We start from the raw sequence: 21,371 nt of genomic DNA, 5'->3' as shown, positions 1-21,371 counted from the left end.
ACAACTGTTAATATGATAGCCACTGGAGACTTATATGGTCGTTAACTTCGAGTCCCGTGAAATTAGTCAAGGTGCGTGCAAGCTGACCCGGAATAATAAAAAAAGTTTCTTTTTTATTTGATTAAATTCAAATATCCATGCTTATAAATATATATTTTTTGGTTTTAAGTCATGTGATATTTGTAATGATGGCGTCCTACTTTACTATTAATGAAATTATATTAACAACAGACCATATTCAATAAAATTTTATGAATACATAATGACTATTATTGATATAATTATGTCTCTAATAACCATTAAAATAAAAGCAAATACCATTTATATCTTCAACCTTTTAAAAAATAAAAAATAAAAAATAAATAAGCATGCTTATACGTTCACATATATTCTCCAATAAACAACTCAATAAAAAACCATAGACTACAATTAAATAATAAAAGTGAAAAGATAAAATTATATATTGAAATCATCTCATTCTTCATCTAAATAATTGAATATATCAAAATTTTAATTATAATCAGTACACAATTTTGCTTTTGTTTTTTTAATATAATTATGGTATGATTTCTAATGAATTTGAAACATGAAAAACAAAAGCAAGCACACACAAATTTGCAATGAAAAAATTATCTTAGACACCATTATTAAACAAAATTTCATCTTCATCTTTTATTCTTTATTTTATCTAATTTCTCTATATTATTTCATATACTTCTTAAAGTGTTTCAACTTTTTAAAATATTTTTGTTTAGAAATATATTAAAATAATATTTTTTTTAAAATTATTTTTCACATTATTATAATAAAATAATATAAAATATTTAAAAAAATTAATTTTAAAAAAGAAGAAGCAAAACGATGTTCACTGCCCAGACCCTCCTTATATGTTGTTGGGGATAGAACCAAATGCTATTGCCACGTAATACAGATTTTGACAAAGTCATACATTCCACTGAACAAATGATGTGGTGTATGTAGCGTGCATTAATTTTGTTTTTTTTTTTAATGTTTTAAAAATTTATTTTGTTTATTTTAAATTTAATTTTTTAGTATTTTTATATTGTTTTAATGTATGAATATAAAAATAATTTTTTAAAAATAAAAAAATATTTTAAAATAAAAAATATTTTAATGGTAAATTTTCATTATGAAAAACAATAAAAAAAAATAATTATTTCCAAAGCATATCTTAAGTCAGAGATTGCCCAAACCCACCAATAGCAAAACCGCTTTCTCCTTGAACTCTCCCCTCTTGTCTCTTTCTCTGTCTGTGATTCAAAACAAGAAAAGGGAAGAGAAAAGAAAACAACTTTGACCCAGAGATCTAGGGCTCTCCCTCCTCCCTTCACCTCCATTTGTCCTTCAATCTATTCTATTCTGTAAGTCTTCACATCACAGCACATACATTTTTTTTTTGTTTTTATTCTTTCATCCTTCTGTTTCTGTTGTGTGTGTGTGTGTGTATAATGGATAGCAATTACACAGCTATATCAAAGAGCTCATTTGTAGATTTACAAATACACGATGATATTCAAAACCCGTTACCCCAAAGAAAGACCCACATCAAATTACTACCTCTTGATGATGTTGAGAGATTTGCTGATCCCAAGATTGGCAATGGCCAAAGTTTTGAAGATGATGATGATGATGATGATGATTTTGATATTGATGATTATCCACTTGTTTCGAAGACGAAAACAAGTAAAGGTTCTGGTGTTCATGGTGCCGTTTTTAATCTCACTACGTCCATTATTGGGGCTGGGATTATGGCCTTGCCTGCTACAATGAAGGTTCTTGGGTTGGTTTTGGGATTTGTGTTAATAATATTGATGGGTATTTTGTCTGAAATTAGTGTTGAATTGTTAGTTAGGTTTGCGGTTCTTTGCAAGGCTTCTTCTTATGGTGATGTTGTTCGGTATGCCTTAGGCAAACCGTCTAAGGTTTTGTCTGAAATTTGCATAATTGTGAACAATGCCGGTGTTTTGGTTGTATATTTGATTATTATAGGTGATGTCATGTCGGGATCGCTCCATCATGTGGGTGTTTTAGACCAATGGTTAGGAAATGGTTTTTGGGATCACAGGAAGGTGGTGATTTTGGTTGTTGTGGTGGTTTTTTTAGCACCCCTTTGTGCATTGGATAAAATTGATTCCTTGAGCTTGACTTCAGCTGCTTCGGTGGCGCTTGCTGTGGTTTTTGTTGTGGTATGTTTTGTTGTTGCTTTAGTTAAGCTCATTGAAGGGAAAATCGAGGCCCCGAGGATGACCCCTGATTTTGGTTCAAAGAGGGCTATTTTGGATTTGCTCGTGGTGATTCCGATCATGACAAACGCTTATGTTTGCCACTTCAATGTTCAGCCTATATACAATGAGCTTGAAGGGCGAACACCACAGAAAATGAACAGGGTGGGCAGGATCACCACTGTTCTTTGCGTTGTGGTTTATGCTTCGACTGCTGTTTCTGGTTATTTACTTTTTGGTAAGGACACTGAATCTGACGTGCTGACTAATTTTGACAAGGATCTTGGAATTCGTTTTAGCTCTGCCTTGAATTACATTGTTAGGATTGGCTACGTTCTTCATTTGGTTCTCGTTTTTCCTGTTGTTCATTTCTCTCTAAGACAAACAGTAGATGTCTTGGTGTTTGAGGGATCAGCTCCCCTTTCAGAGAGTAGGAAAAGGTCTTTGGCCTTAACAGCTGTTCTATTGGCACTGATTTTTTTTGGGTCTACTATGATTCCAAACATCTGGACTGCTTTCAAATTTACAGGGGCTACAACAGCGGTTTCATTAGGTTTTATATTCCCATCTCTTATTGCATTGAGGTTAAGTCAGAGAGGGGAGCGTTTAAGCATCGGGGAGAAGTTTTTGTCATGGCTGATGTTAATATTGGCTGTAATAGTTAGTATTGTTGGATTGATTGGCAATATATACAGCCTCCAGAGCAGTTCTGAATGATTCTGAGTACTTGCTGGAGTCGCTTTTGTGTAACTGCAGAAATTCTCAAATTTGCACAGAATAATGGGGGTGTGAATTCTCTATTGTCATCTTGATCACTGCCTACTTGCATCAAACCATCAAGTCAAACCGGGGTTGACACTTTGCCAAGCACACCGTTTCATTCTGTGAAGTTCTGGGTCCAGTTTAGAAAGTCCTCTGTTGCTTAGTCATTTTTAGATTTGGTTCAGCATTCATGAATACTTCAGGAGATCCCTTCAGTGGTTACCGGCCATCTTCAAGTTGATTGAAAATTATACAATGTCAATTGAAGTAGAACTTTATTTAGCCTCTGACAATTCTCAATGGAAGCTGTTTAAACGGTATAATTCTGCAACAAGACTTCTATTGTAATTTTTGTTAGAATAAGTGTTGGTGGAAGCTTTATTAGCTCTTCGTTATATGAAAACATTCTTTTCAGTTTTTGTCTTGATTATAAAGTTCAACTCCTAGCCTTTGTTATCGTTTCTTTTTATCATGGATACGCTGCTTGCGCAAGCTGCGTGTGTTTCAAGTTTTTAACAACGAAGAAATGAGAACCTCAGCTAATTCCACTTGATATAATGTTTCTCTACTGTTAGTGGGCTCTCCATTATTGTGTGAAAAAACAACTTGAACAGCAGATTGCATTTTTCAGTTCAGTTCTTGCAATATCCAATCTTTCCTTACCTTTTGGTCTCGACGCTGTGAGCTGGGAATTTAACTTCTTGTTAAATTGGCATTTCTTCCATTGTCATTGTTCATTTTAAGAAAGGGGCATCCCATTAGAAAGCATTTTCTTCTCATTGGCAAGGATGGCATGTCATTAGTAAAATGGAAGAACGAGCCTATGGCTCAACTTGCAGGAGGAATGGATATAGAACCCTTTAGTCTCTCTCTCTTTAATGGGACAGGATGGAAGTGTTTGGATGAAGGCACAATCCCTATAACAACAGGAAGGGGCTTGCTCTAAACTTGAAGAGGCATTCTCGCATTTAGGTGAAGGCAAATCATTTTCCGATCATATACTAGATGTCCCGCGGGTTGGTTGTGGATGAAGGGAGAAAACCCAGCTTTACTTGTTTCACTTTATTTAGGAATGAAACGATGTCCCATCCACAACTAGTGCAGTCCACCAGCTAAGCTTTCTATTTGTCTATATAAGAAAGCATTCAGACTAAATAACTCAAGATGCCATGGGAAACATTACCTTGAAAAAGCGGACACCAAGACCTTAATAGGATAATACGGGAAATGGATTTTTGGAATAAGGGGAGCACCGAAGGGAATGAGCAGAGGCAGGTGCCATTGATTTAGCTGTTGTCAGAAGCACACAGCACAGGCTTCAAAATAACAGCAACAAAAACTGCATCCTCAGTTGCTAAATGTAGCTCAAGAAGCAGGTTGATTTGAAGAGAATGCGGCACATCGATTTTATCTCAGCTTCACTGCAATGGTCACAGACAGAACTTCCTTGAGCAATTTGAGATGGTCGGCACTTGTGTCTTGATCTCGTTAAAACAAGCCAACTCAGAGTCCCTCCATAAAATCCTGTGTTCTAGTCACAAACAACAATAATCAGCAGCAATGAACAACAAAAAATAATCATGAGAATATAGTAGTACAAAGCCAAAAAATATTGAAGAACAAGAGATTTTGAATAATTATAGCTGTTCTTTTAATAATAAATAACTTTAGATTATCCCGCAAGCCATGAGCTTTGTACATTTCAAGAATGTTGAATGGGTAAAGGTAATCTTTAGACTACAGGGAGAGAGACACCTTTGCTAATAACCGGCATTCCTATCCTATCCGTGCATATCTGTTCTTCGTAACAAGAAAACTGTTGCATGTTTCAATCTATAAGAGGATCAAACATCAGACAACGGAGCTAGGGAAGCAACTCTGACAGTTAAAGCTTCTACCACCCAGGATCTCTGCTCAGCATCTCCTCCTCCTCCTCCTGATGAGCATAACCTGTCACATGGGTGTACATAACTCAACCCCTTCCTCCAATCTTACATGGGGTGTACGAAGAAAGAATCCGGTGTATGGTGATTAAACATGTTTACCACTAGCCTTCAGGTCATGATGCTGCCCATTTTTCACCGGAAACATCTGTTGCTGACATGTTTATGGACCACATAGATAGGGCTAGGCCTGAAATAAAGTCCGCGAAGAAGCTCGGACGTGTTAGATAACGAAGGATTTGACCGTTTGTTCATATTCAGATTTTTCCAAAAGATCCTAGAGGTAGTTTTTTTATATGAAACCTTTTCGTCATTCATTGGACCATTGGATCTCTTGAAATTAAATATAAAAGTTGCTTTGTTTAATTTAGTTATTTTTCTAGTTAATTTTGAATTTTAATTAGTTTTCTCTACTTAGTTTTGGACTTCCTAATTAGGTCTGTTTTATTATTAAACAGACTATTATTCAAACTTTAATAAAATATCAGATATTTCTTTATTTCTATTCCTTGCTTATGACTATAATTTTAGGGTTTGAGAATGCTAGTTTTATCTCTGTAGTATACGCATCAACATCCTTCGGTGACAGTGCTGGACTAGAATTCAAGGTTTGGAGCTAGATGGATAAGTTCAAAACCTGCCAAACATGAGTTGGATTGAAATGCTATGAACCCAGCAGCTATGACTGACAATATCTGGATGCTTATTCCATGTTTTCAGAATATCTTAAACACAATAATATAAATGGATCGTGGGAGACAAACTTTAGAGGTTACTAACTGCAGAACTCGGCAGGCAATGCAACAACAAGAAACACAGCACAGAGTGGATGCTGGCTAGTTTAGCTGAGAATTTCACATGATAACACAGGAACAAGCCCCAGTTGTGTAGTCCAAAGCCTGATGGGCATTCTGATAGAAGTAGAAGAAAGTAACAAATAGAAGGAAAAAGCAAGCCCTAACATGGATATATGTTTGACAATAAGACACAGGCTCAGGATCTTTGTTTCCCCATTTTGAAAAGCCTTTCAGGAATTCTCTGGCCAACTTTGATGTTCCGACGGATCCTGGAAGCAGCAACAAGTGCATCCCAGATCATAAAATAAACACAATTACCATTTCAAATGACAAAAATATAAAAATAAAAGGTAAATTTACATGATGTACCCAGGCAACTAACATTTCTTTCTTTCTAGCTAAAATACCAAGAGATGAAGCTTCGAACTACGTCACAATGGGCCTTCAGCTCTTTCTCTTTCTCCTTCAATGCAAGAGAGGTGAGAGCTGCACACATAATTTGATACGTTCAGTGATGGTATTCCTCAAGGGTGCATATGGCTTTGTCTTGGGTTGTGGTAGGGAAACCATGCGGCTACCATGGGGAAATCATTCCCATTATTATTTATTTATATTTAGCAAGGATTCCATGAAAATTAAGGCATGTTTGAGGCGGCTACAAGAGGGAGAGATTATAATTTTCTAAATCTTTATATCAGCTATTCACATCATAATTGGGCCCAAAATCCATCATGCGATCTATGAACTTGCTCCAAAGATTGAGGGCCATTATATGTTCTCTTTTGAAGCAAGAAGACATATGGGTGTACATGTTCGTCATCATTCATCAATATAATATATGGTGTTTTCTTTTAAGAAATTAACTATGCTTATTGTAAAATTTGCATGCGTATGCACGAGAAAGAAAAGGAATAAAATAATCACCTGTTATGTTAACAACCCTAATTTATATGGTTAAACAAAAGCAAAGTAGGTGTGCGTGAGATGATGCCCCCCACTAGCTAGTAAACTCCTGTTGTGCTGGTTACCATAATCAACTTCACTACCAAGCCATGTCATTTTTTTGCTTTGATATTATGATAAGGAAATGTTTGAAATAAATTATCTCTTACATACATTAAAGTTAGATGTAAAGAAAATTCGTGTACTCCATGTATAAATGTTGCATATGAAAAACATAATGTATTTATTTATTTATTCAAGTAAAGGGACTCATTAAATTAATTTAAAAAATTGCTAAAAAAGAAGGAGAAGTTATTCTATCCCAAGAGATATTTCACTATCCATTTGAATTATGAAATGACAAAATTACTCCTATCTTGAAAAACTTTTCACTAGGCATTGAAGGTAATGTGGTTTTTTCACTATAATATATTTATCTTTTATAGATTGTATATAGTTAAATTGATCTTTTTCATAGTAAATTACATATTTAACCCCAAAATAAAAAACTAGATGGCATGTGTGGGATTGTTCGGCCACAAAACATCATCTTTTATGGCGGCATGTGGAAGGTCTTAGTGCCTTTAATGTGAAGGGGAGACATATGTTCCAAGATTTCCAATGATTTGGCACTGTCAGCCATTTCCCCCCCTTCTCTTCTCTTTCCCTACCTATATTTTCACACCAATCCCTTAAAAATTTAAGAACAATCCTTTAATTTATTGATTCTTTAGATTTGGTCCCTTCTCCTTTTATTATATATTTTTTTAATCTTGAATAATTTATAAAATTAGTTTGTTTTTTTTAATTTCATCCCCCTTCAAATTTCATCTTTCGAATTTAATCCTCATTCTTTTAATTATTATTATTTTTGTTTGGAATCATTTTTTAAATTGATTTTGTTTAACAATTTCAGTTTTCTTTGTTTTTTTTTTCTTATCAAATCTAATCTCCATTCTTTTGCTTTCCAATTTTTAAATTAACATTTTTCTTTAGCTTTTTTTCATCGTCGGGTGTATGACCTTAGTTTTTTTTTTTAAATAAAAAATAAAACACGCTTCATCATAAAATCACAAATGTTTTTCAATTTCATCCCTTCTATTTTTTAATCTTTCAAATTCGATCCTCATTCTTTTTACTGATATCTTTTTTGCTTTTGCAAGTTTTTTAAATTGATATTTTTTCATGATTTCACCCTTCAAAATCAAATTGAATAAAAATTAAGCTTCTTAATTCAACCCAGGTCTAAGATTTCACGAGTTACAAGTTTTGGAGATTAGATCAAGTTTAAGAGGTTTGCTTAAGTTTTCTCTTTTTATTTTTCCCATTTTTTTAAGTTGATTTTTTTAATTATTTTTTACCTTTTTTTTTAGTTTTGCTTTGTTATTTCTTACAATTTTCTTTCTTTGAGGTTAGTCTCGGGTTCATAAACAGAGTCAATGGTCTCAAAGGTTAACACGGGATGACTTTTTTTTTAAAAAAAATTATGTATTTCAATCTCATTATTCAATATTTGATGTATTGAAAATTGGTCTATGTGCTTTTTTTTCCTCTTTTCTTTTAAGTGATTTTTTTTTCTATAAAGTTATCTCAATCTTTTGAGTTAACCCGATTTAACTGGATTTTTTTTTGTTTTTTTTTAAATTTTTTATTTTGCAATTTTGTCATTCAACATTAGGTTTTTTTAACACTCCGGATGGGCTCATGTCGAGTTCTTTTTATCTTTTTTTCTTGGTCAATTTTTATTTTTATTTTTTGTTGTGTTCTTCTTTTCATATTATTTAAATTGTCAATTGGTTTGATGATTTGGGTCTCATTTTTTTTAGAATTATTTTACATAAAAAAATTTGATCGGCTTGTGTCAAAACGCTGACCACAAATTTAATTCATTAATAAAACTATGATGATTATAACAAGGCATACTAATTTTTATAAACAACATAAAAACACACATCATATGTGTTGAGGATCTCGAACAATGATGTATTATATGAATTGTGAATTAAAATTGTGCCTCATTTGGATAAAATTTTACAATACAAGTCTAGCTTATCATAGCTAGTTCGGTGTCATGTTAGTTAGGTAGTGTTTGGTTATTGTCTCAGGACAAAAAAGATGGAGACAAGGAAAACAAGACAGAAAATAAGACAGATATATAATTGTGTTTGGTAGTGATATGCAAGATAAAATGACTGTCTTTGTATCTTGTTGGTTATGGTGGATACGACAAATTAAAATATGAAAAAGTATATTTTATCATTAACATGTATTGTTGTCAAAATTACATATTTTAAAAATATAATTAGATATTTTTTTTTTACCTTAGTTATATAACCAAGATTGACTTGACGGATTGGCCCCAGGCCTAGATTGATTCAAGTTTAAAAAGAAATAGAGGAATGATTGACTCAATCTAACCCGGTCAAAAACCTAGGTTAACTCGGGATGAAACACGGGTAAAAAACCCATTGATATTTTTTTTAGAAAGAAATTGGTCAAAACAAGGTTGCTTTGATTTTTTTTTTAAAATCAAGTTAGCTAAGTTGACCCTCTTGACTTGTGAGTTGAATCTTGTCTCGGGTGAACTCCCGAGTTGGATTTTAAAACTATAATAATAATCATTTTTATCCATACATTGACTTAGGTCAACTCATATTATTCCTCCTGGACCATGACCTAGACTTAACCCCAATGAACCCTCAAATCGGGTTTTAAAACTATGATAATAACAATTTTTATTCTTACATTGACCTGAGTCAACTCAGGTTCACTCTCCCGTTTTGTGACTCGGTTCTATCCCCGAGTTGACCCCCGAATCAAGTTTTAAAACTATGATAATAATTACTTTTATTTTATGTTGATTAGGGTTGACCCTTTTGACACATGACCCGGGCCGATCCTCAAGTCATGTTTTAAAACTATGATAATAACTATCTTTTTCCTTATGTTGACCCAGGTTAATGGTCACCCCCACTCGTGAACTAGGTCTTGCCTCGGGTTGGCCCCCAAAACAGGTTTTAAAACTATGATAATAACCTTTTTTTGTTGACTCGGGTCAACCCGACCTGTGACTCGAGCCTCGATCAGTGACAAAGACCTTGCTCAGAATCAAGTTTTAAAACTATGATAATAACTATTTTACTTTTACATTGACTTGGGTCAACTCATGGCAACCCGACCCGTGACCTGAGCCTCGATTAGTGACCTGAGCTTTGTCTCGCATCAACCATTGAGTAGGATTTTAAAACTATTATAATAATTATTTTTATCCTTACATGTTTTAATTGAACAATTATGGAATTGAGAGATTTTTACAAAGATATTTTTATCCCAATTGTCTTGTTTGTTTTTGCATTTCAAAAGCGCTTTTGAAAAAAATTAATTTTTTTTTATTTTTTTCTTTGCTTCAAATTAATATTTTTTTGATATTTTCAAATCATTTTGATGTACTGATATCAAAAATAATTTTTTAAAAATAAAAAAAACTTTATTTTGATGCATTTCAAAACAAAAAACACTTTGAAAATCAACTGCTACCACACTCTCAAACACCCATAGAAGTTTGAAAACTAATAATAATCATTAGTTTTATGAAAATAGGGAAGTGATCGCTTTTTTTTGTTGGTTTTTTCACTAAAAACAATAATTAAACCGAATGTTTTTTTTATATATATAAAGGTTAGAACTTAATTTAAAATTGATTCAAATCAACCGGTTTTAATTTTTTTTTACTAAAAAAATCTTTTTTTTTCAAAACGATAAAACCTATATTACTTTGAGTAGTGAGCGGTGCTGTGAGAATGCTTCAGTTATGCCCATTAATTCTCATTATATTGGGAACTGTGCTATAATCATTGACTGGTTCATTTTTTTTAACTTAAAAAAATAGTCAAGCGATGATAGTGTTTTTAAAAAAGTATAACACTACCACATTTAACAGTTTACATTATCATTCCCTCGGCAAGAATTTTACTAACAGATTCACATATGAAAATCGTCCATCGGTAAACCTTTCATCGGTAAAAAAAAAAACACCGATGGTTTTACAGATAGAAAATACACGCCAAAAAAAATTATCCCCTTTAATATACCGATAAAATAATTTTGTTGGTGATTGGTTATGGCATTTATTGTAATTTTATTCCCACCCTCTATAAATACCGACAGAATTATTTTATCGGTGATAATGGCATATGAAGTAAATTGTTTCAAACTCTCTGGAATATACCAACGGATTATGTCTGTCGGTATATCCGTCTGTAATAATTAAAAATATATTTTAAAAAAATTGAAAAAAAATAAAATAATTAAAAAAAATAAAATTGTATTCAAGTATGTAAAAATAAATTTGAATACTATAAAATCCAAATATTCCTTACAAATTTATAAGTTCAAATAAAATTTAACTAGAATAATGACAGCGCTGGAGGAGGAGGAGGCTGGTCTTCCCATTCATGTCTATGACTATGTTGAAAATGTTCTCAAACACGTTCTTTTCTATGTGCATGATGTTAAGGCTATGACGTAGGAGATTGGTCTTCCAATAAGAAAGCTCCCAGAAAATACTTCGCTTTACCTAATTATGGGTCAAACCAATATCAGGAAACTTCTGCTTACTGCATTAGAAACCAAATATAATGTCACTGTACTCTGACATCACGTCATACAATTCTTCACCAGAAAGATGCGGGGGTGCAACATCCTTTTCAACTCTACCAACAAAAAAAATCCTTTATGTTCTTTCTATACTTGTAATCCGTTGGCAAGAAATGTCAGTGACAGTAACAAAAAGATGTTTTACCCCTGTTTGTTAGCGTGAATGCCCTATTATTTTCTATACAGTATGAACATGCTAGTTTTCCATGTATGCTCCAATCAGAAACCATTCCATAAGCCAAAAAATCATTGATAGTCCACATTAAAGTTGCCCTTATAAGAAAATTATGTTTCGTCGATACATCATAAGTCAACACCTCGGAAAACCACAATTACGTTAACTCATCAATCAATGGTTGAAGACAAACATTTATATCTCGGCCCGGATTACTAGGACAGGGTATGATTGTAGATAAAAACATGAACTCTAGCCTTATACACATTCCCGGTGGCAAGTTGTAAACTATTAGTATAATCGGCCAATAAGAATAAGGAGCAGCAAATGACCCAAACAGATTGGATCCGTTTGTACATAGCTCAAGACGCATGTTGCTTGATTCATCTGAAAAGTGAAGATGCACATTATTAAAATGTTTCCATGCTTCATCGTCAAAAAGGTGCACCATCACTCCATCCATCGCATCATGTGATTAGTGTTATGTCATGTGCTCAGCAGTCTTTGATGACATGAATAACCTCTGCGGTCTATGTGTGATTGAGAAGTATTTAAGTTTTTTATGTGCTACAATAGTCTTTCCCCTGCTAGTTCTGAGTTTATAACAGGAATGGCTATATGTCCTGCACTCGGTCAGGTCAGCATTTTCAAGGTAGTACAACATGCAGAAGTTTAGACACATGTCGATTTTCTGGTATCCTAGACCGAAGGGTTTCATCATAGACTTAGCATTATAGAAGTTCTCTTTCAGCTTGTTCCCTTCAGGTAAAATTCTTCTCGCACATTCGACAATTCTATCATAACTGACCTTACTCAACCTATAATTCAACTTGATGGTAAACACCTGTGTAACAATCAATTATTTATTATGATTTGTGCAACCAATGGTTCGTTAGAATCTTTTAAAAGATCAAAAAATCTGATCGTGTCTACATTAGGTTCTTCATCTATGATTGAATATTGACTAGCATGACCTTGATTCATTGTCATCACATCCATAACCTATAAGGATTACTATTAGTTTCAACTCTATGCATGTTGATAGCATTAGAAGTTGACTCAGCCATCCTTTCTACCATGGTCTCGTGAGAAAAAAAATGGTTCTTCGTGTGTATATCAACACATGTATTCCTCTATGAACCCTTTGTGTAGAAGATACATCGTTACAGTATCTGGATCGATAAACTTTTTTTATTTTTACACCCCTTTCATAGATACTTAATATCACCTCCACTAATATTTCTCGGAATAGATGTTGCGTAATTAATAAAATCATGAACCCCGTTACAATAATTCATCATCTGCAATTCTTGGGGTGAATCTCAATACATCCATGAACGATCATCCATGACTTCTATCAAACCTCTCTCTCTCTCTCTCTCTCTCTATATATATATATATATATATATATATATATATATATCAAATAATGATGACAACAATATGTATTAATTAACTACATTAAGTAAATAATAATCAATCTACTTTTATACTTCTCTTAATTCATTATCAATTATCTACGTACATATAAATTTATACACATTAATTTATAGAAATTACAACTTGACAATAAAATTGATAAAATATAAAACGAACCCGTTAAAAAAACCATTATTTATATCTTCACAGCACACTTAAGTTGGTAATTCGATATAAGTTTCAATAATTTACAAATAAATATAATTTTACAAAATCTAAAATAAACCATAACATGCACAAAATTATGTATCCAGACAACAAGTTTGTTTGAGAAAAAACAATAAAACAAGTAAACACTATATTATAAAAATATGCAATAAAAAAATTGACATTTCAAAATTGTTTTTGAATTAAAAATAATGAGATATTTACTTACTTAAAATGAAAAATCTGCAATAAAATTGTTGTTGTGACTGGAAAAGTCGAGGAAGGATAGGGGTGATCGGGGGGCTGTTAGTTGTAAATTTGGGAGGGGGGGTTAGGAAATGAAGGAGGAATAAGGGAGGGGAGGGTCGATGGCCAATTCATATATTAACTATTATCAATGGATTTATTGACAGAATATTTTCACGTGTCAATCCGTCAGCAATTCTAACGGTATAAGTGACACGTCACTATATGAGTTTTCCTATTTGAATCCAATTGTAATTCTATCAATAAAAGCTTCCACAAAAAATTACATGTCATCATGCTTTTTGATTTTTTAAAATTCCTTTTACTCTGACTAGGATTCCCTCAGTATTTACCGATGAAATATTTTTATCGGTAGATACTGACGGAGTTGGCGATGGAATTAATTCGGTCGGTAAATATCACCCCAAAATACCTATAGAATATTTCCATTGGTGATTTTGTTTGTATTCGCAGATTTTCTGGTAATGTAAAAACTCAACACTTGGGTCATTAACTTGATCATATCCAATAAGATCAGTTAATTTAATAATTTAATTTAAAGTAAAGGAAATGATAGCAAATGAACTATAAAAAAAACATATGGCAACAATTAACTAAAACAATGAGTCATCGATATCATACTTGTAAGGATAAGAAAGAAAAGATTGTTGGAGACCCACCAATACTTTACTGTGGACATCGTCCACGACAAAAGAGTTTGCCAAGATTGTTCAAACTCCACTACAAAAGGATGCAAGATAACATTAAAAGGAGTCATATGGTTCACTAGAGCAATGCCTTGGAAAAGCAAACCGAACAAAACACAATGAAGTAAGTATCCCTCTATATTCAATCAATTAATTCTATTTAATTCAAGAATAAAATTTATTTTGAAAAAAATATATTTAACAAAGAACAAAAAATAAAAAGACTCGAGTAACCTAACCAAATAAAAAAAAGGACTTAGAAAGCATTTAAAAAAACACAAAACCCAATCTCCAATAAAATAAATATCCTTAATGAATGTTCTTAAGCTGAGTTAATTTTTCAAATTACAACTCGTGAAATTCCAAACACAGGCTTAACGAAGAAGTTTAAATTCAAATCAACTCAATGTTAAAATATAGAATTGACTATAAAAATATACCAAACTAAAAAAATTTAGGAAATCAAAGAAACAAAACCATTAAATGAACGAGGATAAAACTTGATATGAAAAAAAAATGATTGAGAGTGAAATCACCAAAAAAAATAAATTATAAAAATTATCTCAAGTGATATAAATAGTAATTAAAAGAATAAGTACCAAATCTAACAAATAAAAAATTCAAATATAGATGAAATTGAAATAAATTTCAATTTTCATAAGTTATTTCAAATATTAACCAAAAGATTATGGACTAAATAAAAACAAAGAAGTTGTGGGACTGATTTGAAATATTGCAAGGTAGGGCCTAAACATCGAGGGAGAGAGGAAATAAAGAAAACAAAATAGTCGTTAGAGCCAAACTAGAGTTTGATTTTGTACACGCGCCATTATGACATGGAGGAGACATCGAGATGAATCTAAAAACACCCTAGAACGGTGTTTTTGATTACTAGAATTAGCTGCACGGGTCGTTCAAAGATGACGGAATGACCGACGCATACCCAACACACATAGACGAGATTTTTTTAAAACACTTTTAATTAATTAAAGACAAAACTACCCCTCACAGATAATCTAATAGGAAAATTACAAAAAATTGACCTCAAATCCATGGCATAAAAAACAAAACCCCAAGGGTAAAGAGATATTTTATTGTGCAGATAAAATGATAAAACCAAAACACCTTTCTGGCAACCACAATATTTTTATAAAGAGAATAGGCTATTTTACTATGCATCTTATAGTTAAAAATATAAATCTACCATTCAACAATATCCAACAAATGTAAATTACTCAAAAGAAACAAGGTCTACATGATTAGATGTTTAACTAAAATTGGTGATGAATTTGGTTGATTGCTTACAGAAATTCCCATCATTGAGATTGGTTCAAATCCCTTGGCAGCAATGAAGAGGATTTGATTGCTCTTAGTCTATCGAAGTCCCATCTTTCTTTTTCCCAAGTAGTTGCCGTGTTTGAAGATGCACTCCCACTTGCCACTTTCCTCCCTTAGGCCTTAACCACACTTCACACACTCAAAGACAAGTGCTATGGTGTCCCTACACATTAGCCTTTTCCCATGCCGTGATTGAAGGCATTACCATCTCCACATGGAATCCTTAGGTTTCACTCCTAGCGAGCTTGATGGCAATTTGGCCGCATATTTGGAGGGAACACAGCCATGGAAACCCTCCCCACCTCCCTTTAATATCTCTCTCTTTAAGTCACTCTCGAGATTCAATCACCATAACAATTTATAAAATAAAAAAATAAAAAAGCTAAGCTCCTGAAGAAAAGTCCAAGTCTACTAGCAACTCCACCTTTTCTTCTTGTTTTACAATTGCCTCTCCACTACATTATATACACACGCACACACACTTCTCGAAAACATTGAAGCACACAAAAGCTATGGATTGGTTCTCGTGGCTATCAAAAACTGGCCTCGAGCCTTCTCTTGTGTATGAATACGGCCTTGCCTTTGCTCACAATGAGCTTGAAGAAGAAGACATAGCTTACTTTAACCATGAATTTCTTCAAAGCATGGGGGTTTCTATAGCCAAACACAGGCTCGAGATCCTCAAGCTTGCAAGAAAGGAGAAGGGATCGAGCTCACGTGCCATGGCAAGGGTTCTTGTTGCAATCAAGAGAACAAAGAGGTCTCTAGCTAAGTACGTAAGGACATGGGTTCACCGCGAGGAGTCGGCTCTTGTTCTTGTTCCAAGGCCTGGTTACGGTACCAGATGGAGAGGAGCCATGTTGAAGAGGAACAAGAAGTTGATGACGGCTAAACAAAGCAGGTTGTTGCTTACAAATGGTAGTTTTTCGAACACTCCCATGATTTCTTCTGCGCCAGCCCTTGATAGTTTTTCAAGTCCTGTGATTTGTGATCTCAACAAAGAGGAGAAGTTAGAGAACGATGACGAAGGGTATTGGACAACTGGTGTTGAAGAGTTCAGGTGGGATGCCATGTTCCAGAATTTGAAACCAACATGAATTGTTTTTGTTTTCTTTAGTTTTTCCCTTTTTGATTTCAGTTTAAGCGGTGAGAGATGGCTTTTTTTGTGCTCTTCCACCATAGAGTCTCGAGTCTAGTTTGGTAGTAACATATTGATCTTGTTTTCATTACTGGTGGGTGGGTGAGACGGGGACACAATTTGGCACCAGGGTCTGTTTTAGCATGAGATGGCCTCCCTTGCTTGCGTGCTTGCAGGCATAGGAAAGCATTAGCAGCTTTAGTGCCTGTTACTGGATTGATTGTTTTAGGACATGTAGTGAAGAAGATTCTGTGCAGGAACAAGTCCAGCCATATTGTCTTTTGGTAAAGAATATGATAAGATTCACTCTTGTGGATCGATTTTACTCTTCTATATCATTAGATTTCCTTCGGTAAATTCATGTTTACACTCAGTTGGCTACGTTAATCACTACCTCGTGGAAGTGGCAACAGATCAAAGCAGCTGGCAATAAAGAGGTGTATAGAGAAGCGCGTGCAGATTAGAACTGCAAAGCAAGGAAGAGGGAGCTGATCTTGAACGCAGATACTGCTCTTTCTACCTCAAGAAATTTTTTTTAAGAAACATAAATATATAATAGGCACCTGCACAATGATGTAATACAATGATGTATAGGAAAAAAAAAGGTTGAAACAATTCCAAGATGATTTCCCCTACACAATCCTGATTTGTGTTGACATAGCATTGCAATAACCTTCCTCAAAAGGTGATACAACTTGGATGTGCCTTCCTCCAACAGCCAGGACTGAAAGCTGCCTAAACTGAACAAAATGTCTTCTGCTGCTATCTTAATCTGCTAAAATGGAAGTATGATTACAATAGAGATGCCGATGACAAACAAAATATAGCACCTTAGTAATTGCAGCATCTAGCAAAATACTGACGCTGTAGGCCACTGTCTAGAGTACTACGACAATGAAGCATGACTCTGCGAAAAAGGAGCTCTCAACTTCATTAGACGATAATAGTAATCTCCACTGGTCAATGGCCGGGTGTTTGAGGCAGACGGAAAGAACCCCCTGAATAAAGTAGTTGGTAAACTGGCCGAATTCTAACTGTTAAAATTATGCTCAAGATTGTCCCCAACCCACAGACACCAGCTAGAACCAGGAATGTCACCTCGAAGCAATCATGACCAACACAAGCAGAGCTATCTTGCTTAGCAGCTTCAGCATCATATGATTCATATGCATAACCAGCAAGCAAACCTGAGACAAGAAGCGCACCAGTAGGATTGCCTAGCCCCATGTAAATCAAACCAAAATGTTTCAAGCCAAAAAGCTCAGAAGCAGGCGGCACCATTATATCATAGAAAATCCCGTAGCAGATGCCAAGAAGAGGAATTGCAGCATAAACAATTCCATTAAGAGCCAACGAAAAAGGAAACAAGGTTATGAGCATGACTGTTAGTGCTAACGCCATCCACAAGGTTCAAGGGATCATTTTTGACCTGCAACAAGATTTTATCACATTCACCGTCATTCCCTTATTAGCAAGAAAGAAAAACCACATCCAAAAAGATAGTTTAAAAATCCATCTGATATGATAACTGTAGGAACATAAAGCATAAACCAGGAATATTAAGAAAAAAAATTACGAAGCCAACCAAGTTAGGAACAGAATGAAGTGCTCATATTGCAAAAATCAAGAACTTTTAGGAAAATTGAATTGCTAAATTGTTAAGGGAAAAATCACGATAGGAATGCCTAATGATAATATCAAGCGTGTGCTTCTTCAAAAGAAATAGGGACTCTCACATTCTAACCTAGTACTTTATGTTAAGGTAATGACTTGACCTTACAAAGTGTTCTGAAATGGAACCTGAGCCAAGACGGCCAACAAAATTGCAAAAGCTGAAGAGAGTAAGCAATATTGTTGTGTCTTCAAGTCCAAATGCAACACCAATTTGAGCCAAATTATTGAGAACAGTAACTCCAGCACCAACCCCAAGAAAGTTCACAACCCAAAGAAGCCAGAAATCAGCCCTGATAAGAGCCTCACGAATTTTGAAATCTTCAGCTCCCCTGGCCCCCCTTTTCTTCTCCACTGCTCCCTCACCCACAGCAAGAAGCATGTCCACGTCCAAAGCATCCTCATTCTCAAAAAAACTTCCAAGATTAGTAGCTGACGATGATGGTGTCAACAAAGAACCAGTTGGGGTTGATTCACCTTCGTTTGGAACCAAATGATCTGAAGAATCAGTTGGTGGGACATGTCTCTACTGTTTTGCAGGGAAAATTGTCATTTTGACCGGAATTGCAAGAGGGGACATCAGAACAATAGCCATTATCAAAACTAAGATGCATGAAACATTATCACTTAGAGAAACCACATCACTTAATATTGTGGTTATGAGAAGATAAAGGGCAAGCAAAAACACTTGCATCTTGACTGAAAACAAAATGGACATGCTCTGAAGAGTCTTCTCCAGAAGCTCATTGCTTAACATAAAATGGGAATGCCAAGTGTAAGAATTAGCAGAAGCTTTGAATCCGAATCTTTAAGCACCAGTTTGTATATCTAAGTATATACTGCAGCTGCAATCCCACCATAACCTTTGAGAATTCCTGAAACAGTGCCTCTATTGAAAGGGAAGTTCCTCATGTTGGTTACAAGCACAGCTGTGCCAAACCATGTAGTGCTATTAGTGGCGATAACAAGTGCAGCCCATATCTGAAATAGCAATGACGAGCAAAGCCTATAAGTAAAAAAATCATGAACCTAATATACCAAGACCAAAATTTAAACTGCAAGTATGACTCGATAATTTAATGGAAAAAAACAATTGTAAAAGCTTCAAGTATGACACCAGGGAAGAACGCATAATTTCTGGAAAACTCTCTCTTGAAATCTTAATTAAGAAAAAGCTATAATTTATAGTTTTTTTTAACCTACTCTTTTAAACTGCAACCACAAAACTAAACACACACTTAGAAAAGTAACGATACGACCGCTATCTCGAATGGGTCTAGATTAAGAAATGTGAAGATGATTATTATTTTTTTAATTCGAACCCATTTTTTTTGGCAAGGTAGTATTCCTTATCATCCTTTTTCTAGCATTGGTTACAAAGAACGACAATTTGTTTTTTTTAAAAAAACCTCTTAGAAACTCAAATAGATAGAGTTGAGATGGGGTGCTGAATTAGAAATTTAACAAAAGGTGCTAGATATGTGTGTTCTCTTTTTCCAATCTGAGCCCACTTTATTGTCATCACTCAAGTGATGAAACTTACCATAGGTACCACATTAGAAAAAAATAACGTTAAGCAACTCAGAAAGGTGAGATTGAATGTTGAGTACTTGAATAGAAAACCAATCAAATGTTGGGTAACAAATGTGCAATCTTCTTCTCTTTTTAGTTTTCCTTCAAAATTCTGAGGAAGAAATGGTATGTGTTGTGGAATATGTGTGGATGATTTGCAATTAAAGACACTGCATTTAGTGGACTCTGAAGTGTACGAGTCCTTAATAAGGAAGAAGACGTAGAGAGATTACAATTTAGCCTAAATCTGTGAAACCATACCTTCTGTGGAGTAAGACATGCCCTGGAAATAGAACAGTGCATTTGTTGCCATTTCATCTGGGTAACTACATTTCCTAGTTTCTCATTCTTCTCAAACATCTAGATAAAATATAAAGAAAATTGTAACGATAATCATGAATGAATTTACCAAAATCCCACACCACTTAGATAGGTGAAAAAAGAGGATGGTCACACTCACTATTTCAGAAGAAAAATGAAACATTAGAATCGGTCATCTAAGAGGGAGAATATGGGGCAGTCCTATGCTTCAGCAATTTTTTTTTTTTTTGGATGGAATGGCTGCCTCCTTTCAAGCTCAAAAATTAAACCAAATTATCATGGGTTTCAAAAATCATGGAACTGGAGCCCATGTTATGATTCTCGAGAAACTCCAATCAAACACAAAGGCAAAACCCTAGATTTGTCTGGAAAACTATCCATGTTAATCAATCTTAAATGGGCAGCCCATAAAAGAAAGACAACAAACAAACAAATAAATAGGGAGTGATAAAGAATACTAGAAAAGAGACAGATATTAAGCAGTCATATCACCCTGCAATTTCAGTGATCAAATTTGGAAAACCCATCAAGCTCTAAATCCCAGGCAATCAAGATTATATGTTTTGTGCAGTGTAGAAAAAAAAAACTCCGATCAACAAATCCACTTAAATGCAACTAAGCAACTAGAAAAAGGAAAAAGATGATCACTTACCACCCAATAGGGCAGGCCAGAAACACTCTGGGTAATAGCAAGCCAGAGAACACCATAGCCCAAGAAACAAAAAACAACACCAACAGAAAGCAGAGCCTATGGAGGGAACTTGTTGCAGGCAATGCCAGGGAGCAAACCTACACTCTCTCCAATATCGTTAGCCACCCCCAAGATTGTTATTTGCTGCTGGTTAAAACCCAACACTGATTTCAGTGAAGGAGAGTATAGTGGGAAGTTGTAGGCATTCCCAGCTGCTATCAAAACCCATACTGCAGCTGCCAAGCCCACCCAGGGTGGTTTCCTCCCTTCTTTCACAACTATATGTGGCATTTTTACTAGTTACTTTCTACTTTCTCTCATCTGAACAATCTTAAATTGAAAGTGACTGACGTATATGTATGCCCCCATTTTTTTTAATTTTTTTTATTTATATGTATTTTTGATATAGTATATTGATACTAAAATTAATAATTATATAAATTTTCAATAATTTTAAAATTTATAAAACTTAAATTAATAATTTTTTAAAAACAAATTTAAAATTTAATAAATTAAACTATATAATTATGAATGCCCCAATTC

At 34.2% G+C, this 21,371-nt stretch overlaps 2 protein-coding genes and 1 pseudogene across 2 annotated transcripts; 2 read left to right on the top strand and 1 right to left on the bottom strand.

Annotated features, from left to right (window-relative positions):
- Window positions 1-1,206: 1,206 nt before the first annotated feature.
- On the top strand, window positions 1,207-3,461 carry LOC133700388 (amino acid transporter AVT6E). Its single transcript, XM_062123902.1, has one exon. It carries the CDS (start codon window positions 1,470-1,472, stop codon window positions 2,958-2,960), a length of 1,491 nt encoding a protein of 496 aa, XP_061979886.1. The 5' UTR covers window positions 1,207-1,469; the 3' UTR covers window positions 2,961-3,461.
- A 12,291-nt stretch (window positions 3,462-15,752) lies between these two features.
- LOC133702062 (uncharacterized) lies at window positions 15,753-16,906 on the top strand. Its single transcript, XM_062126242.1, has one exon. The coding sequence runs from the start codon at window positions 15,948-15,950 to the stop codon at window positions 16,530-16,532; it is 585 nt and encodes a 194-aa protein (XP_061982226.1). The 5' UTR covers window positions 15,753-15,947; the 3' UTR covers window positions 16,533-16,906.
- A 180-nt stretch (window positions 16,907-17,086) lies between these two features.
- Window positions 17,087-21,135, bottom strand: LOC133702061 (protein NUCLEAR FUSION DEFECTIVE 4-like; annotated as a pseudogene).
- Window positions 21,136-21,371: the final 236 nt, after the last annotated feature.

The sequence above is a fragment of the Populus nigra genome, chromosome 8 (assembly GCF_951802175.1).
Source record: "Populus nigra chromosome 8, ddPopNigr1.1, whole genome shotgun sequence".
Lineage (NCBI taxonomy): Eukaryota > Viridiplantae > Streptophyta > Magnoliopsida > Malpighiales > Salicaceae > Populus > Populus nigra.
The sequence above is the reverse complement of the archived record's forward strand: the minus strand, read 5'-3'. Positions and strand labels throughout refer to the sequence as shown.

Coding starts and splice junctions, on each gene's coding strand:
- LOC133700388 (XM_062123902.1), top strand. CDS start 1,470: ATGGATAGCAATTACACAGCTATATCAAAGAGCTCATTTGTAGATTTA.
- LOC133702062 (XM_062126242.1), top strand. CDS start 15,948: ATGGATTGGTTCTCGTGGCTATCAAAAACTGGCCTCGAGCCTTCTCTT.